Source organism: Astatotilapia calliptera, chromosome 20 (genome assembly GCF_900246225.1).
Source record: "Astatotilapia calliptera chromosome 20, fAstCal1.2, whole genome shotgun sequence".
NCBI lineage: Eukaryota > Metazoa > Chordata > Actinopteri > Cichliformes > Cichlidae > Astatotilapia > Astatotilapia calliptera.
The window spans coordinates 22,210,599-22,226,043 of NC_039321.1; the positions used below are offsets into that span (position 1 = coordinate 22,210,599).

A 15,445-nucleotide genomic window follows, 5' to 3' on the forward strand; every position below is an offset into this window, starting at 1 on the left:
CACACGCGTGTGTGTATGTTACTCTTAGTTTATAGCATGCAATGCCAAATAGCATTTGCAGACCTAGAGAAACAGAGGTTGCACGGACACGAACAAAGCTTGGCCTTTTCTCTCAAGCCCATCTGTCGGCCTGATAATGTTGCACATATGAGAAGAAACCACTGGCTCCCCGTGAAGGCAGGGAGTTCAAATGGAGTGATCACAGTGAGAGACAATGCAGAAAGATGCACATTTCTCTCTCTACCATTCTCTCGACTCCTAAATCTGTGCATCTGTAGCACAACATTGCCCTCTACTGATCACAGCGCTCCCTTTGCCTCAATGTGTTCAAAGGAGAGTTAAAATATCCCTATACCTCACAAACAATCTGAGTCATGATTTGAGAAAACCAACAACCGGGGAAGTAAGTGTAAGTTTGATAATTCAGGACATATTGAGTTGTACAACAACAAAAAGATTACAAAAAAATAAAAAAATTCTCAAAAGGGACATATTTGACACACAAGTCAAACACATCACAAAACAAGGTTCATTTTGATTCAGAAGGTCTGAAACTACGACTGGACTTCACAGTAGTTTCTGTTTTGCATGCATAAATCTTTTTCAGACCCACTGAAGGCTTGGCATGGCAATTAAAATGGCACTACTTTCAAAATAAAAGCCTAATAAGTCTGACCTAACAATTAAAAACAACCCACGAAGGAGCTGGCACAGTTGACAAGATGTCATTCCTCTATCGGGAAAGAAAGAGATGCAAAGAGAGGGAAAAAAATTAGTAAGCACTCTCTTTTTAATCACCGTGCATCTTAGCTTTTCACCAGATATTAAAACCAATCCATCATGGCTGACTGGGGGGAGGGGGGTGCCTTGCAATTTTCCCTGTGCTCCCGTAACATAGGAGAGAACCCCCCCGACGTTATTTGGATATCAAACAGCAATTTGCCACTCATAAACACCAGCATGAATGCAAGTGCATTGGGCCAAATCCAATAAAAAAAAAAAAAAGCTAGCGGAGCTCTTGCGGCATGACACAGAGAGGGCCAGGCCCACTTTATCATCATGATAGGATATGATGTGGTTTATATTATTACCCTGGATGGATAATTGGATTTGGATGCTTATTGGGACACCAAGCGGAGTTTTTTTTTTGTACAGGCTATGACTATTACGGCGGATCAAAGTAAGGCCATTCACTGTGAGATATTGTTCGATCAAAAGAACATCACGCAGAGGAAAGGGGAGAAAACAGATGGTGACAAAACTGGAAATCATGAATGTGCCATAGCTGTGACTCATTGGTGTCTCTGCACAAAGACTTATGCAACACTCTGCATTTACCAGCCAGCCACAGTTCACAATACTCCTTCCATTAAAAGGGTTTCTCAAAACACCATGTACAACAGTCTAAACTCATGAGGCACCTCCAAATTTGGAAGCTACAGAGGAGCTTGCATTGCTCTGATGCAATCATAAAAACAGTGGGTCGCTGGCTTCCGACCAGGAGGCAGAGACCTTCAGATGTTTGATTGAGTGAGAGAACACACACATCCAGCTGTTCTCCAGAAATCTGCTCAAACATAGCAAAATGCCCAGTAAATTATCGTAAATATGATGCAGGGAGACAACATTTTCAAGGAATGCGACTACACAGGGGCACCTTATGTAGTTCACAACTTAAGGGCTTTTCAAAAGAAAGCTTCTGGCAGGTAAATGCAGTCACTCGTCAGACAAGAAGATAATACAGCCCCACCATCAGCAGGGTGACTATTCTGCATCAGAGTGGTTTTAGTTACTGCACAAACTGAAGGTGGCATCCCCAAGATTCTCTTATAGAAGATGTCTTATATGCAAAACTAAAAACCTGACTTTTCTGTAATTTAGAGGGAGGTACATAATTCCTGTTTCCAAAATTTAGCAGTTTAGCAGCTGCCAGAGATCTCTGGATTTAGATGGCACTTTCTTGTAACGACATTAGGGCTCTGTAGGGGTCATACCATCTGCTGAATGGCTCTGGCAGTACTTTTACCTCAAAAATTCTATGTCTAATCTTTTGAGACTTACACGTTGACTCTGCTGTCAGTCCTTTTGAAGGACCTTCTTAGAACAAACTCACTGCTTGCCAGGACCAGAAGCTCACCATTTTGGGGTACAATGCAAACTTGCATAAATTAAAATTAAAATGCAACATGCAATGTGGAACTTCAATATGGCATCCAGTCACAATCACCACATGTAGCAGTCTTTGCAAACTAAAATAATGTATTCATGTAATACATAAAAGACACATTACAGCCACTTCAGTTGTAAATCATTTAACATCCAGTGTTAAAGTAGCTGTTAAGATGAGATGGCTGACTGGCGGACTAATCTACAAGCAAATCTAACAGCACGTCGTGATTTAACAAGACCTCTGTTTTTAAATCTCAGTAATGGCTGAAATATAAAAGCTTGAACTTTTTCACCGCATGCACACTTACATTAAAAAAGCGATTTAAGCAGGTGGGTGGGTAGATGTGTGGATTGACGGCACAGTTACATTTGAAATAAAATACTGTTTTTAAATCGAGGGGATTTATCAGATTCAGCTCTGATCTTACTTGTGGTTTGAAAGTAGAAAGGAGGCTTGACATTACAAGGAAAATTCCAATGCTGCCAGCATTGATATAAAGTGAACCCTTAGTAAACTGCATGGTAGGGGCATTAGATGTTAGTGCATCAGTGGGAGCTTCTTTGGCAAACTATCCTCACACCTAACCAATAAAGCTCTGGTGATGCACAAAAAGCTACTTGTTGCTATCATGAGTTTACTCACAGTACAGGAAAGTCCCTGGTGGGTTCCTGGCTGAAAAGAGGATCTTTCCATTTGAATATATGGATTCTTTCATTGATCCACATACGAAAATTTGTCCCTGTCTTAAGTATTTGGAGCAGCGTGCAGACACCATGAAGCGCCTAGGGGACTAACTCCAGACATCATCCAGTCAATCAAGATTTGACCTGGTATATTTCTCTTGTAGGAAACCCACCCAACGGATGAAGATCATCCAAGTTGCGGTGCACTTCAATATCAGTGCGGTATATTTTATCTTTTGTATCTCAAGTCTTTGGCTGTCACAACATTCCCTTCGGTATTTTCAATAAGAAATTGAAAATTTCATCATCAAAGCAGATCTTTCACAGAGTACACCAAGCAGCTTGACATCAAAAATACTTTTTTGTTCCCCGTTTTTGTTCCCCTTGATTACAGAGAAGAAAAGACTCAAAGACTCTGAACAGACTGAGACCATGTTTGGAAAAAAAGAAAATGAATCGTAAAGACTAAAGTGCAACAAATCTGACCTTTGACTGAAACTGCATACAACTACAATCCCAAGTCAATAAACATAAAAATATTAATACATGTGCTAAATCACACCAAGCATTATATAAGTACTTGTAGCTGTCCCAAAGGGCAATCTTAGTTATGTTGCACCCCTCTGCAACTCTGTTTTCTGGATTGACTGGTTTTAACTTCGCCAATCAGAATAAGCCCTCACATGAGCCTGGTTATCAGCTCACTAAGTTAACCCAGGGTTTCCCATGCAGGAGACCAACTGGCTAACCAATTACAAGCATGGATAAGTGTACTGGTAGCAGATCAGCTGATTGTTAAACACACAATGCAGACAGAAAGCAACACATCTGCTACAGAAAAAGCAGCAGAGTGTGTGTGTCTGACAGCGAGAGAGAGAGAGAGAGGGAAAGCACTATACAACAGTTTAATACTAAAAGTCCTATATAAACACGTGAGCGCTTTAAGTGCTTTGCAGTCAATAAGACTGGACAAGATCTATTATAGTAATATACCATATTTGAAGCCTGGGAAGAGAGCTGGCAAAAATACTGATTGTATAATTTAACAGATTTATCCGTATCACAGCTCTATCATTAGGCCACAGGAGAATCTGATGGAATATAATTGAGTATTTAATTCAATTAATTTTTAAAAGACAGGTTTTAGCTTTTATTCTTTCAGCTGCAGTCTCAGTGGTGTTTTTAAGAGTTTGAGACCAACTAAAGAATAAAAATAAAAAAACAGATTTCTAATGTAGGACATTTGATACAAAAACCACAAATACAAAGACGCTCTGAATAAATGTGAGACTGAATAAATGTGAAAGTCTAGAATTGGAAGTTACTGGGGGAATTCTTACTGGGGGAAAATTCCTAGATATGAGATTTTATTTTAAAAAAAAAACTTTATCCCATCCTACTACGTGGGTACAGTGGGCAATGGCTCGTCCAACAATGGTGTCGCTATTTTCCAGAGAATTGAAGGGTCAGGGGGCAAACTCAGGGTTAATTAAGAAGTTATCTGGATAAGACAAAATCCTGCTTTGTACTACAAGCCTCTGGTATCTTCTGAGACTCAATATCTCACTAGCACAACACAGTAGGATAACACTAAACGCCCACTGTATCTTTTTTTTTTTTTGAGTAAACAAAAAAAGAGTGTTTTGGTTGGGAAGCCGGCTTCCAGGGTGCTGTACTGTAATTCAGTCCAGGCAGAAATGCTACCATGGCCAAAGACTCCTCACAAGTTACTTGGCCCATTTTATAGTTCACTGGGTCTTTTGCAGGTTTTGTGTATCAATTGCAAACAACCTCATGCTGATTTCTTAGCAGGACTGCTGATCTTGTTGATTGCACAAGTAAAATCCATGATGACAGTTATAGCAAGGTAGCAGACATGTTTGTTCTTGTTCACTTGTGTGCATGGGCAGATAACTAATGAGTTGCAACTGCGCGATTTAATGCGCAACTGAGTTGCACATTAAATGAGGCACCCTGCTATGTGCACTATTAGATGTTAAGTTTTCTGTAGCTAGTACACAGTCTTGAGTGAAAAGAGTTGATTGATTTTTCAACCACATCTGTTCAGAGAGAGTGTGAAGCAGAGAAGGCTGAGCCAAAGTAGCACAACAAACCAAAGTCTCCACAATGTTACACTGGCAGCTTTTTTTTTTTTTATGATTGGTTGTCACACAATCATAGAAAGCAAATCACAGCATCTCCAAGGGCAATGGCTTACTCAAAACCCCCCAGCTGGTGCTTAGCAGAACTGCTGAACAGTTACAAATGGACAACTTTCTTTTTTGCCCTGCCGCTGTCGGTCTCATGTGGTCACTCACACTTATTTCAGCCTGTTTGGACTTCACCTAATGGCCCAGAAAGGGCAAAGCTCTCATGTCATTCGTTTCTAGATGAAACTAGCTCAAACACATTTGCTGGCGGCTGAAAATTCCATCACTTTGCACAGAGGTCATTCTGTCTGAACCTGACACTAAGAGTAATACAAAGTATTGAGAAACATGATGATGTTGCACTACTACTTTTGGCACCATAACACGTGAATTTCAGCAGGCAAACTTCAGTCTCACTGATATGGGGAGATGCGATCACATACTTCTGAGATATGAATCTGTCTGATCCTCCTATTGGTTTTGGCACTGCTGTTACAGGATGAGCTGTACAGTTTGTCTAGTTCATTAAGCTGAACAACTACACACTGTATATTAATCCACACAACTTTAACCTGGGCACACTATCCAAAGTGAACAAAATCAAAACGGGCTAGTGGGGGGTATTTTTGAAATAAAAATTACAAAATTGAAAAACTCTCATTTTTCAATTTGTATAATGTTGTTTTTTGGGGGGGGTTTTGGGGGGGGGACTAAGCTATTTATTACACCACATTATATACAATTACCACTGTCAGACAAGTAAAGACTAGTTAATGAACGAGTAAAAGGTCTTTCTAGCAATACTGGACATAATGTGATTTTTCTATCAATGTAATGAATGACGTGCTTTTTCAGTTATTAGAGTTTCCAGGACTAACTGATCACTGCCATAAAGTGGCACACATCTGTAATACAATCATGATATTTTCTATGAAACTTTGTCTCAAAGTTCTCTCTAATACTAAATTTTTACCTCACAAGGAAATTAGCTCTTCTTCAACTTGCAGGATGAGAAAAAAGAATCGAAATCATCAAATGCAACTGGAATCACTTATTGGCAATCACTTCAGTTTGTAATTTGCTGTGCTTTAGCTGACAGGATCCTCAAGAGCATAGCAGAACTTAGGGAAATCAATGCTGCTAATTTAAAGACGGCTAATTGGTAAAGCTTTTGAGTTGCTTTTAATTAAATAACGGCTGCCCTAAATGAATGGAATTTATGGATGAATACACATTGATTTTACTACATAATCATCGACTCGCTGTTTGCCAAAATAACATGAGAGGGGTTTTTAAAAGAGCCTATATATATATGCAACAGCTGTGTGCTGTTTGGAGTAAACTTGTTTCAGTGGGATGCCTGTTAGAGAAGAGTTACCTCATTAAAAGTGATCTTGTTGTTTTTTATTGTCTGAGGTGAGCTCTTCCATGTTTTCCCAAAAAAGTGCTGATGATTTCTGTCAAACAGCGTTGCCCGTAGTTGGTAAGTCACACTTTGTTCTCCCACTGCCTTCTCCTATGAGCAAAAAGGAAGCATATGCATCTTAGAAAAGTCACTGTTAACAAGTGAAGAGTTAAACTTAAATCCTCCTTTATGACTATTATCCAACTTCATGAAAAACACCCCAGAATGAGGTTCCCAATATCTGAATGCTCAGTTTTGCATCGCTGTAACTGATAATGCCAGCAAGTAGTGGATGTCAGATTCACTTTGGTACTGTTTGATGCTCTACATATAGACTGAATTTACTAATAATCCCATGACATTGATTGTGTGTCTGATTAAAAAAAATGTATGGTTGCCTTCAAATATAACATTTTTCAAAGGTTCGCGAGATTTCTTCAGGCGCAGTGTCACAGAGATGGATACTGAATAGGCCTTATCGTGACTTTTATTTTGACAGTCAATACAAAGTCAAGCTCACAGATTAAAATACATTGAATTTAGGTTTGCTAAACCTCTAGTGAATTGCTATAGCAGAGTTTTTTCTATGTTTTTAATTAGCACTGAAAGCTAACTGTAAATAGTCACCTGGGATGGGAGGTGAGTTGCAGTGACACGGTTGAGGGTGAGCTGGAAGCCGTGGGACTGGGTGAAGCGGCTTTCCACAGCCAGCCTTACGGTTTGGCTGTGCGGGGGAACCATCCGGTTCCTCTCAAACACTTGCTTCCAGTCGTCCGCCATGCTGGGTATGTCTTCTATTTTTACCATGTCCTTTAGTTAAAATAAACATTAGCCTGACATTGAACAAAAAAACTCAGAAATGTTGAACGCAACCAATGTTTTACTCTGAATTTAGTCTTCTCCATCCGTTCAGATGTTTAAGCCGTGGCCGCCATATTGAAATCAGATTCTATCATTTAGAACAAAGGGGGGATATGTAATAAATTATTTCATCAGGAGCGTTCACGAGGGAGAAACATTATTTGAAAATATACTTAATATACGAACTGTATTTTCTAATGCAAGTCTACATTTTATTCCCAAAATTTAAAATATACAGAAAAATTCGTATTGGCCGCCTATAATCGTTCATACCTTTCAGTTGGTATTTCCCGTCGTGCTGCGTCAGTTGCTATGGTAATACTCATCTTTCCATTTAGATCTTGTATGAACGTCAGCATCTCCAATTTAAAGTTAGTTTATTGCCACACTCGCAATATAAATGTTATTTTCTTTTTAAATATACACATGTAATAATTATCTTTAATATATTAGTAGAGTATAATTTGTAGGAGGAGCTGTAGTCTTAAGCTGATATGGCGAACACATGAGCAGCTAATTCAGGGGGGTGCTTAGACTCAGTTCCCCCAGAAGGACACACGCTGCCCATTCTCACAAAACACTGCTGTCTAAAACCAATAGACAGAAAAACAAATTATGCACTGAAAAGAAAAGAGAATGTCAGAATAATCTATGTATTATGATCTGGCAAAAATAGCTCCACTTTCAGAGATATATAGCAGAGAAAATCCTAACCAAGTACTGGCCCAGTGTTTGAAAGAGGAAGACAAAAACAGAACTGTGAGAATCCAATGAAAATTTCAAAAGGGATTAAGACAGATGTGTGACTTGTTATCATGTGTTGCATAACCTATATAAACTGTAACGCTAATAAAGCCATTTGAATTGCATTATTATTGTAATCATTAATATTAACAACGTGTACTTCATATCCAGTGTGTCTACAACACGCGGAATGTTTTCCCCATGAAGATATTACTGTAATGTAAATAAATATAAGTTACTTTCACCACCAATCACGCCACAATAGCAAAGAAAGTAAGGAAAAGCACCAGTAGGGGGCAATCACACACTTCCGCTGCTGCTCCGAGCCTCAAGAGGACAAGAGGAGGAAGAAGAAGGAAGCGGTAGGTACAAACCGAAAACAAAACAGCGAAATGTTCGGGAAAATTAAACCTGTGAAAATTAGGAGTTACAGTGAAAACAGGAAATACGGAATTGCCGCAAAAGATGTGAAGGAACTACTGAAGAAGGCCTGCAATTTGCTACTGGTGAGTCTTGTGGGAATTAGTTAGTTTTTAACAACTTATACGGCTGTTCCGCTTTTTTATCTGAGAGGATGTGACATAAACGTCATCGCTGCTAGTAAACAAAAGAAATTAGGCTTTTATTTTTCCTAATTAGTAGTAGCTCGATACGTGATTGGTTTGGTCCCAGATCATCTCCACTGTGAAGAAGATACGACATAAAATAATTTTCGCATCATTTTTAGAGAACTCTGTAAACAGGATGTAAGTGAAAAAGCAACAGTTATGTCACGTTCAGGTCAAAGTGACATGTAGCGTCTACGTTCATATTTCAAGATGCTTTTTTTATTCCGTTTATATTAAATTCTGTTTATGATGGGCTGGGAGCAGAATTCGTTCATTATTAAGTATGGCCTCGGGCACATTTTGTATAAACTCGCTGAAACAAAGAGAAAATGATCTGTTGGTGGAAATCTGTACTGCAGGGATTTGGTTTAATTGGAGTTTACATCGGATAAATAAATCCATTTAATCTGAGCAGACTCTCACAGATGGCTCTCTTATAAAATATGTCAAGTTTACAGATTAGTTATCTGGTCTAAAAAGCTTTCTACTTCTAGTCCACACAACACATTTGTCATTGGTATTTTTACCTGTTATGTTCTCCACGAGTCCAGGTGCCACTCTCTGGTGCACGTGTTTGCTTGTATGAGGACGGGACAATAGTGACGGAGGAGTTCTTCCCAACTTTGGCGGATAACACCGAATTGGTTCTTATGTCTAAAGGGCAGACCTGGAGTGGAGGTAGGAGGATCAACACCAGACAAGTTTCTACTGTAAACCTGTGTTTTTATTCTCCCAGTCAGCTAAACTGCTGGATGATTGTGATGTTGCCTAATCTTTATCTGATTTTTAGTTGTGTGTGACATCAGTCAGCTACTCAACACAGACCGGCATGCCGACAGCCTCATTGAAGCAGCGAAGGGGCTCCTCTCTGATGAGAAGTCTTCAAAGAGGCGTAAAATCCTGACAGACCTGCTACAGAACCTGGAGGATAGGTCGGAGCTGGAGAGCAGAGAGGAGGACGAAGACTGGTTCCAAGGTAGCAGCCTTCATCCTCTTGGAGAAGCACTCTTTGTTTTGTTTTAGAGTTCCTCAGACTTTTCCTGTCGTGGCTTCTTTTGAGGTCAAACTCCCAGCCTGTCTGCACAAGACTCAAAGATTACAGTTAGGCCTGTAGGAATTTTGACAGTGTTTTGTGAATTTGTCTCTATGTTCCACCACAGTGGATTTTAAAGCAAACAATCAAGATGTGATTGGAGTGCAGACTTTCAGCTTTAATTCAAGGGATTTAACAGGCTTGCTGAGCCTTGACCTATGAGGGTCATAAAGGGTGGAGGCTGCCCTGCCCTACTGCTTTCTGCTGGACTTTGCTACTTCTTCACATGTACTGTGAATAATAATATAAATTGTAATAATTAATAAATAAATAGATTTAAATAAAAAAACTAACTTTTGAGCCTCTGAAAATGGGGCTTATGTATAAAAACGACTCGAATTCCCAAACAGTTAATGCAACACTTTGATCAAACCCCTTGAGATAAAGCTGAAAATTTGCACTTTAATCACATTTTGATTGATTTTAAAATCCATTATGGTGCTGTACATAGGCAATATTACAAATATTGTGTCAATGTAAAGAAATCCCTTTAAAGAAAAGCACTATAAGACATGTGCTACTGTTACTAGAGAACTGGGAAACCATGAATAGATTAAGTCAGTCATGTGTCTTTTTCCAGTATAAAAGCATTGTGAAGACTCAACACCATTATATTTGGAAAAAAATGTTTGAGCAGTGTGACTACGTCTGTATAATTGATCACTTTTTCACAGATTTTTCTCTTGATGTGAGTCTAAATGAATCTGTTGAGCATCTTGTTATTTGTGTTTCTCTTCAGGTGTTGATTCTCGATTTAAAACAAAGTCTGCCTACATGAAGTACAACTGTGAAAGCAGGATACGCGGCTACTTGAAAGAGGTAAACTTGGGAGCCAGGTAACACTCTGTACCTGAGGTCTCTACAGGATTGCTCCACAGTCAGTTGTTCTAACAGTTGTGTTTTTTGTTTTTGTCAGCTGGATGATGCCACCAAATCCATACAGAAAGCAAAAGTGAGGGCAGAGTTTTTGAAAACCTCCCAGAGCCTCACAGAAATGCTGAAAACAGCCAAGTATAATGGCTGCTACTTTGACAGGACTGAAAAGCAACCAGATCGCCTTTGTACTCAGGAGGGATGGTTCACCTGCCAGGTACTACAAGAATACAAGCTGTGAGGTATTAAGAGGCCTAACAGAGTTGAATGGGCATGAGAAACAAATGCAGGCAACATGAGTTCACTGTCACAGACAGGCTTTTGAGCTCTGAGGGAAAGACTCTTGAATCTGTACAGAGTAGCTGGGATCTGCTCCAAATGACTTGTCCGAGGTTAGTTGTATGTGAACAGAAGAGTCGGAGACAAAAGTGCACTGTGGTGTGAGAATCAGGGCAAAGATAAAAAGTAGTGTTTAACTCGGCTTAACAGTCATTACATTTAAAATGTCTCAAAAATATGAAGTCCAGATGTGCTTCAGACTAAGTTCCTCTTCCTCTAAATTGCATCCTCAGGGATCATTTGATGAGAACGTGTGCAAATCTCTTCACTCTATCAACCCCTATGGAAGCCGCGAGGGCAGGATTGTCTTCAGCACTTGGAATTTGGACCACAGGTTCACGCCACCTTTAGTTTATTTACAAGATTTTTTTGAGGGTTTTTTTTTGCTTTACATCCTTCATACAATTCTTCAATTTGTTTCCAGGATTGAAAAGAAGAGGACAGTTATTCCCGCTCTGCTGGAAGCTCTGCAGAATCACAGGAGCACTGACATCAACCTGAACTACTTCTACCAACTCCTGTTCACGAGGGAAAACCTGAAGCTGGTCCACATCGTCTGCCACAAAAAAGGAGCTCACAACCTGCAGTGTGACACCAAGAAGATCTATAATAATGCCACCAAGGATCTAAAAGCAAAACAGAAGCCCAAAGTAAAGAAACGGCGCATGACTTGAAGTCCTGTGACAAATGAGTGGACTGTGATTTGTTTGATGGACTTGGTAAATAATTAACTCTGAAAAGAACCCATCACATCAGCTGGAAAGGTAAATTTGCCTTTGCAATCTCCTCGACGTAGTCGTGACATCAGCTTCTGAGCTCCAAACCCACCATGCTGAGCTTTAATTTCGTATTGGAAGTGATCGACCACACTTAAGAAACCATGAAATTCATTTATTTGTTCACTGTATTGGCACTGTGATGTAAAGTACACAAATTAAGTACAAAGATGATAACGAATCATGCATTTACTGAGAATGCTGCATAAATGTGAAAAGCAAATTGACATAAATAAGGCAGTAAATATATAAAATATTTGGACGGTTTAGAACAGTCATGTAAAAAATACAGGCGACAACATCTAGTGCAATTACTGTTAAACTCTTGATTAGATTACATTTTCACTCAGGTTTAAATTATCCAGTCTTTCAGACTGCAGTCTTGTATGAGGAACCTTTGTTTTGTTTTTTTAAACAACACTTACAAATTTTAGAAGAACCCTCTCAGGGAAAATTAATTCATTACATTGATTATGTATTGATACAGATGTTATATATTTCAAAGCTGCCAGAAACGTGAGCACACACACGAGTTGAGGATGAAGAGACACTTGGTGAATGACTTTTATGCAGAAAACTGTTGAAGATGTTCAGCTTAAGCAATGAATTTGTGCTACTGAAGCTCTCAGTACAGATGTTCATGCTCCATCCCTCCTCATTACAGACGTGTAATCTAAACTTAGACTGAAATTGTCACTCTGTTGCTCTTGTCAGCATGTAACATTGGCAATTAATCAGTTTATTTGTATGGGAAAACAAAAACTTAAATCCAGCATTTTCTTTAGTATCTCAGAGGCTAATCTGAAGCTGCGCTCAGGATTTCAATTTTCTACACAAAGTGCTATAAACACTTATGTGAGCATACATTCAGCAATAATTTCACAAACATTACTGCATTTACTCACATTGGCCATTTTCATTTTACTATTGCAGTTATGACTTTTTAAAAATCTAATTACTGATTGAATGCAATGTTTGAGCAGGTAGTTTTCTAAGTGCTGAGAGGTTTAATGTCTTTTCACGAGCAGAACTTTCTCAGTTATAAGAGCGGCAACTCTTCACTAAGTGCCCACCCCGTTGTCTCGCTGCACACCGCTAAAATCCACCTCGTCTTCATCGCTGTCCTCTCTAGCGTAGTAATGTCGCCTCCTGTTCTTCCTTTGGGCGCGGCTAGAAGACGAGGATGATCTTTCAGGAAAATCCTGTGGGATGAATCTGTATTTAGAATTCATTTAATGCAACATTATTTTCACCAATTGTGCTGAAGATATAACTACAGGAATGATGGGCCTAGAGATGTGGTGGGAGTGGGGGGATAAAAATCTATGTGTATTGATAAAATTAAAGTTATCAGTGAGTAACAAATCTAACTAGGGGTTGTTACTGCTCTCATATTACTCCAGCCCTGCTTATAAGAGGGTGAAATGTCAGTTTATTTAATGTTAACTGTGAGTGAGACCAGAAAAAGAGAAGGAAAAAAAAAATCAGCAATCACATTTATTTGAGAAAGAATCCAAACCTCAAGGCGAACTTATAATGTATACGTTAGGGACTCCTGGCACAGTGAGGCTTTTATGTAACAACTCGTGGTCTTCTACTCTGCACATTATTGCCCATCTTTTGTGTTTTATTAGCAGGAAGAGCCTTTTGGTACATCCAATAATGCACCAATGTCAAGGTCCAAATGTATAACAACTCTAACATATCTTTCAACTCCCATGTCTATTGCAAAACACCCTAGAAGTGCAGCTTTAAATGAATAGATATGGATGATGATTCTTCTGAACTGATCATCAGTAAGCAGACGTTTTCTTTACCAAACAAAAAAAAAAAAACAACAAACAACCCTGTTTCCCCCAGGAATTAAAACAAACGTGCCTCACCTGTACAGCATCCAAGTTTCCAAAGAACTGCTCCACAGGAAGGATCTGATTACTGTCATCATCTGGGAACATAATTCTGCTCGTTTCTTCATAATCCATATGCTCAGGCTCATATTTGTCCCAGATGCTATTCATTACGCAGCTGTCTGAATCCTGTCCCACCATCAGCGTGTTCTCTTTACCTTCCTGTCCTTCATGCTCTGGTGATGCTGAGCACCTCCTCCTGCCAGAAGACTGGTGGCATTCACAGCTGATGCAGGAGTCTCTCTCCAGAGGACCAGCTGCTTTAGTGTTCCCAACTGCTGAGCTGCTCTCAGATGACGAGTTCGCCATTGGACTTTTCACACATCTCCTCCTTGCAGCAGATGTCTATGATACAAAAGTTAAGGAACAAAGTTAGGATGATGTTGGGGTAACCACAGCGGGACTCCACTGCAGTAATCAGATCCAGTTAATTTGGAGCAACTCACAGCTGTCCAGTGTAGGGGTTACAGCTGTAGGGGTGTAGATAACTATAACTCCTGCCTTTCTTTTTGACTCATCACACATCTGCAGCATTATGTACACAGACAAAACAAACCTTTCTGGAGTTTCTGGTCTCAGAGCTGCTCTTCCTCTTTCTTGGCTTCAAATGATCAACTTCACCAGGCATCTGCAAAGTATCATGATGTTTGTTTATATCAAGTACTTTATTAATGCAATGACATCGTGGGGAAAAAAACAAACTATGGTTTTAGTCGGCTGAGAGGAAGCCGTCATAATGCCAGCGTTTGCTCCTGCTAAGCAGAACATTAGCAAATGTTTTCACTCCACTCAGTAAAAGAAACTAAATTTATCGGACAGCTGTTTAACGGGGACAGTTTTAGAATTTTCGCTTGCATACAGATTTGTCATTTTCCATTTTAAACACTGTCTTAACAAAAAAAATTAAATAGTGGACAACGTCAATGGATAGCTATAAAGCTGGCTCTGCAGTCCCGCTGAGCTGCTTAAACCCTCCAACAGCACCCCTCTATCCTCCGCCGGCTAAACTCCTGCTAATTTACTGGCAAATTAAAGTCACGTTACTCGTCAACTATGACCCAGTTCTTCCAGTACATCCCTAATCCCTCCAGCGTTGCTTTTTCACATGTAGACGTGCCCGAGCTACGCCGAATGTAAGTCCATAAAAGGCAGCTGATAGTTGAACTGCTAAGACAACAACACCTGCTCAGCACAGCAGCTAGCTTTCGCCTAGAAAAATCAAAGCAATATCGTCGGAAAATAACCCACCCACCCCCAGTCAAAAATGCCCCGGGTATCATAATGTGAACCATGCTAGTTATGTTGCTAGAACAATGACTCCAGCCGTCTGTATCGGTACAATAACACCAACACGAAGGTCACGACGAAGCTAGGCGTCACTAAACACAACAAAAACGCCTAATTTCGACATCTCGGCAACAAGCTAATGCGGCCAGCTACGAGCTAACAGTAGGAGAGAAAAAAATAACTAATTTGACCTGCCTGCCGGTTTTCTCATTTAATTAAACATGTACTTACCTTATGTATCATTTGCCGGCGTGGATATTTAGGTTTTTCAGCTACGATATTGAAAGTTTACACCACCTTGGGGGTTTCTGGCTTTCCAATCGGCTGGCTTCAACTAGCGACTAAACAACGGCGATAATTTTACAACGTAAGCGCTCCCCGCCGCCTACCCGGTGTATTTCCTGCTGGTGAGGTTCACTCAGAGGTCTGCAGTTTCAATATCAGGACGTCCTCTGCGCCACACTACACCGCCATCGACGCCACCCCGTACTAAAGAGCATTAGATAAAATAGAGAAAAAAATAAGTATATCTTAAAATGCACGTGTTAT

The 15,445-nt window shown here is 39.8% G+C and overlaps 3 protein-coding genes across 3 annotated transcripts; 1 reads left to right on the forward strand and 2 right to left on the reverse strand.

Annotated features, from left to right (window-relative positions):
* Window positions 1–5,698: 5,698 nt before the first annotated feature.
* On the reverse strand, window positions 5,699–7,488 carry LOC113013181 (nephrocystin-4-like). The gene is made up of 3 exons (XM_026153883.1): window positions 7,293–7,488; window positions 7,036–7,218; window positions 5,699–6,519 (listed from the first exon to the last, which is right to left on the reverse strand). Exons 1-3 carry the CDS (start codon window positions 7,311–7,313, stop codon window positions 6,367–6,369), a joined length of 357 nt encoding a protein of 118 aa, XP_026009668.1. The 5' UTR covers window positions 7,314–7,488; the 3' UTR covers window positions 5,699–6,366.
* Window positions 7,489–7,577: 89 nt separating this feature from the next.
* Window positions 7,578–11,960, forward strand: dffb (DNA fragmentation factor, beta polypeptide (caspase-activated DNase)). The gene is made up of 7 exons (XM_026153881.1): window positions 7,578–8,519; window positions 9,173–9,299; window positions 9,412–9,597; window positions 10,454–10,533; window positions 10,631–10,804; window positions 11,160–11,260; window positions 11,351–11,960. Exons 1-7 carry the CDS (start codon window positions 8,406–8,408, stop codon window positions 11,598–11,600), a joined length of 1,032 nt encoding a protein of 343 aa, XP_026009666.1. The 5' UTR covers window positions 7,578–8,405; the 3' UTR covers window positions 11,601–11,960.
* On the reverse strand, window positions 11,803–15,401 carry c20h1orf174 (chromosome 20 C1orf174 homolog). The gene is made up of 4 exons (XM_026153882.1): window positions 15,128–15,401; window positions 14,166–14,237; window positions 13,586–13,954; window positions 11,803–12,904 (listed from the first exon to the last, which is right to left on the reverse strand). The coding sequence occupies exons 1-4, from the start codon at window positions 15,137–15,139 to the stop codon at window positions 12,764–12,766; spliced, it is 594 nt and encodes a 197-aa protein (XP_026009667.1). The 5' UTR covers window positions 15,140–15,401; the 3' UTR covers window positions 11,803–12,763.
* Between the last annotated feature and the right edge of the window lie 44 nt (window positions 15,402–15,445).

What these genes read in the sequence shown, in the direction of transcription:
- LOC113013181 (XM_026153883.1), bottom strand. Translation starts at nt 7,313, where the DNA reads ATGGAGAAGACTAAATTCAGA. An exon ending in TGGAGAAGACTAAATTCAGA is followed by an intron (nt 7,219 to 7,292) that starts GTAAAACATTGG and finishes TTTTAACTAAAG; the next exon opens with GACATGGTAAAAATAGAAGA. An exon ending in CAACTCACCTCCCATCCCAG is followed by an intron (nt 6,520 to 7,035) that starts GTGACTATTTAC and finishes TTTTGCTCATAG; the next exon opens with GAGAAGGCAGTGGGAGAACA.
- dffb (XM_026153881.1), top strand. Translation starts at nt 8,406, where the DNA reads ATGTTCGGGAAAATTAAACCTGTGAAAATTAGGAGTTACAGTGAAAAC. An exon ending in AGGGCAGACCTGGAGTGGAG is followed by an intron (nt 9,300 to 9,411) that starts GTAGGAGGATCA and finishes TCTGATTTTTAG; the next exon opens with TTGTGTGTGACATCAGTCAG. An exon ending in AGGGATGGTTCACCTGCCAG is followed by an intron (nt 10,805 to 11,159) that starts GTACTACAAGAA and finishes TTGCATCCTCAG; the next exon opens with GGATCATTTGATGAGAACGT.
- c20h1orf174 (XM_026153882.1), bottom strand. An exon ending in AGACCAGAAACTCCAGAAAG is followed by an intron (nt 13,955 to 14,165) that starts GTTTGTTTTGTC and finishes TTTGTATCATAG; the next exon opens with ACATCTGCTGCAAGGAGGAG. An exon ending in GAAACTTGGATGCTGTACAG is followed by an intron (nt 12,905 to 13,585) that starts GTGAGGCACGTT and finishes TTCATCCCACAG; the next exon opens with GATTTTCCTGAAAGATCATC.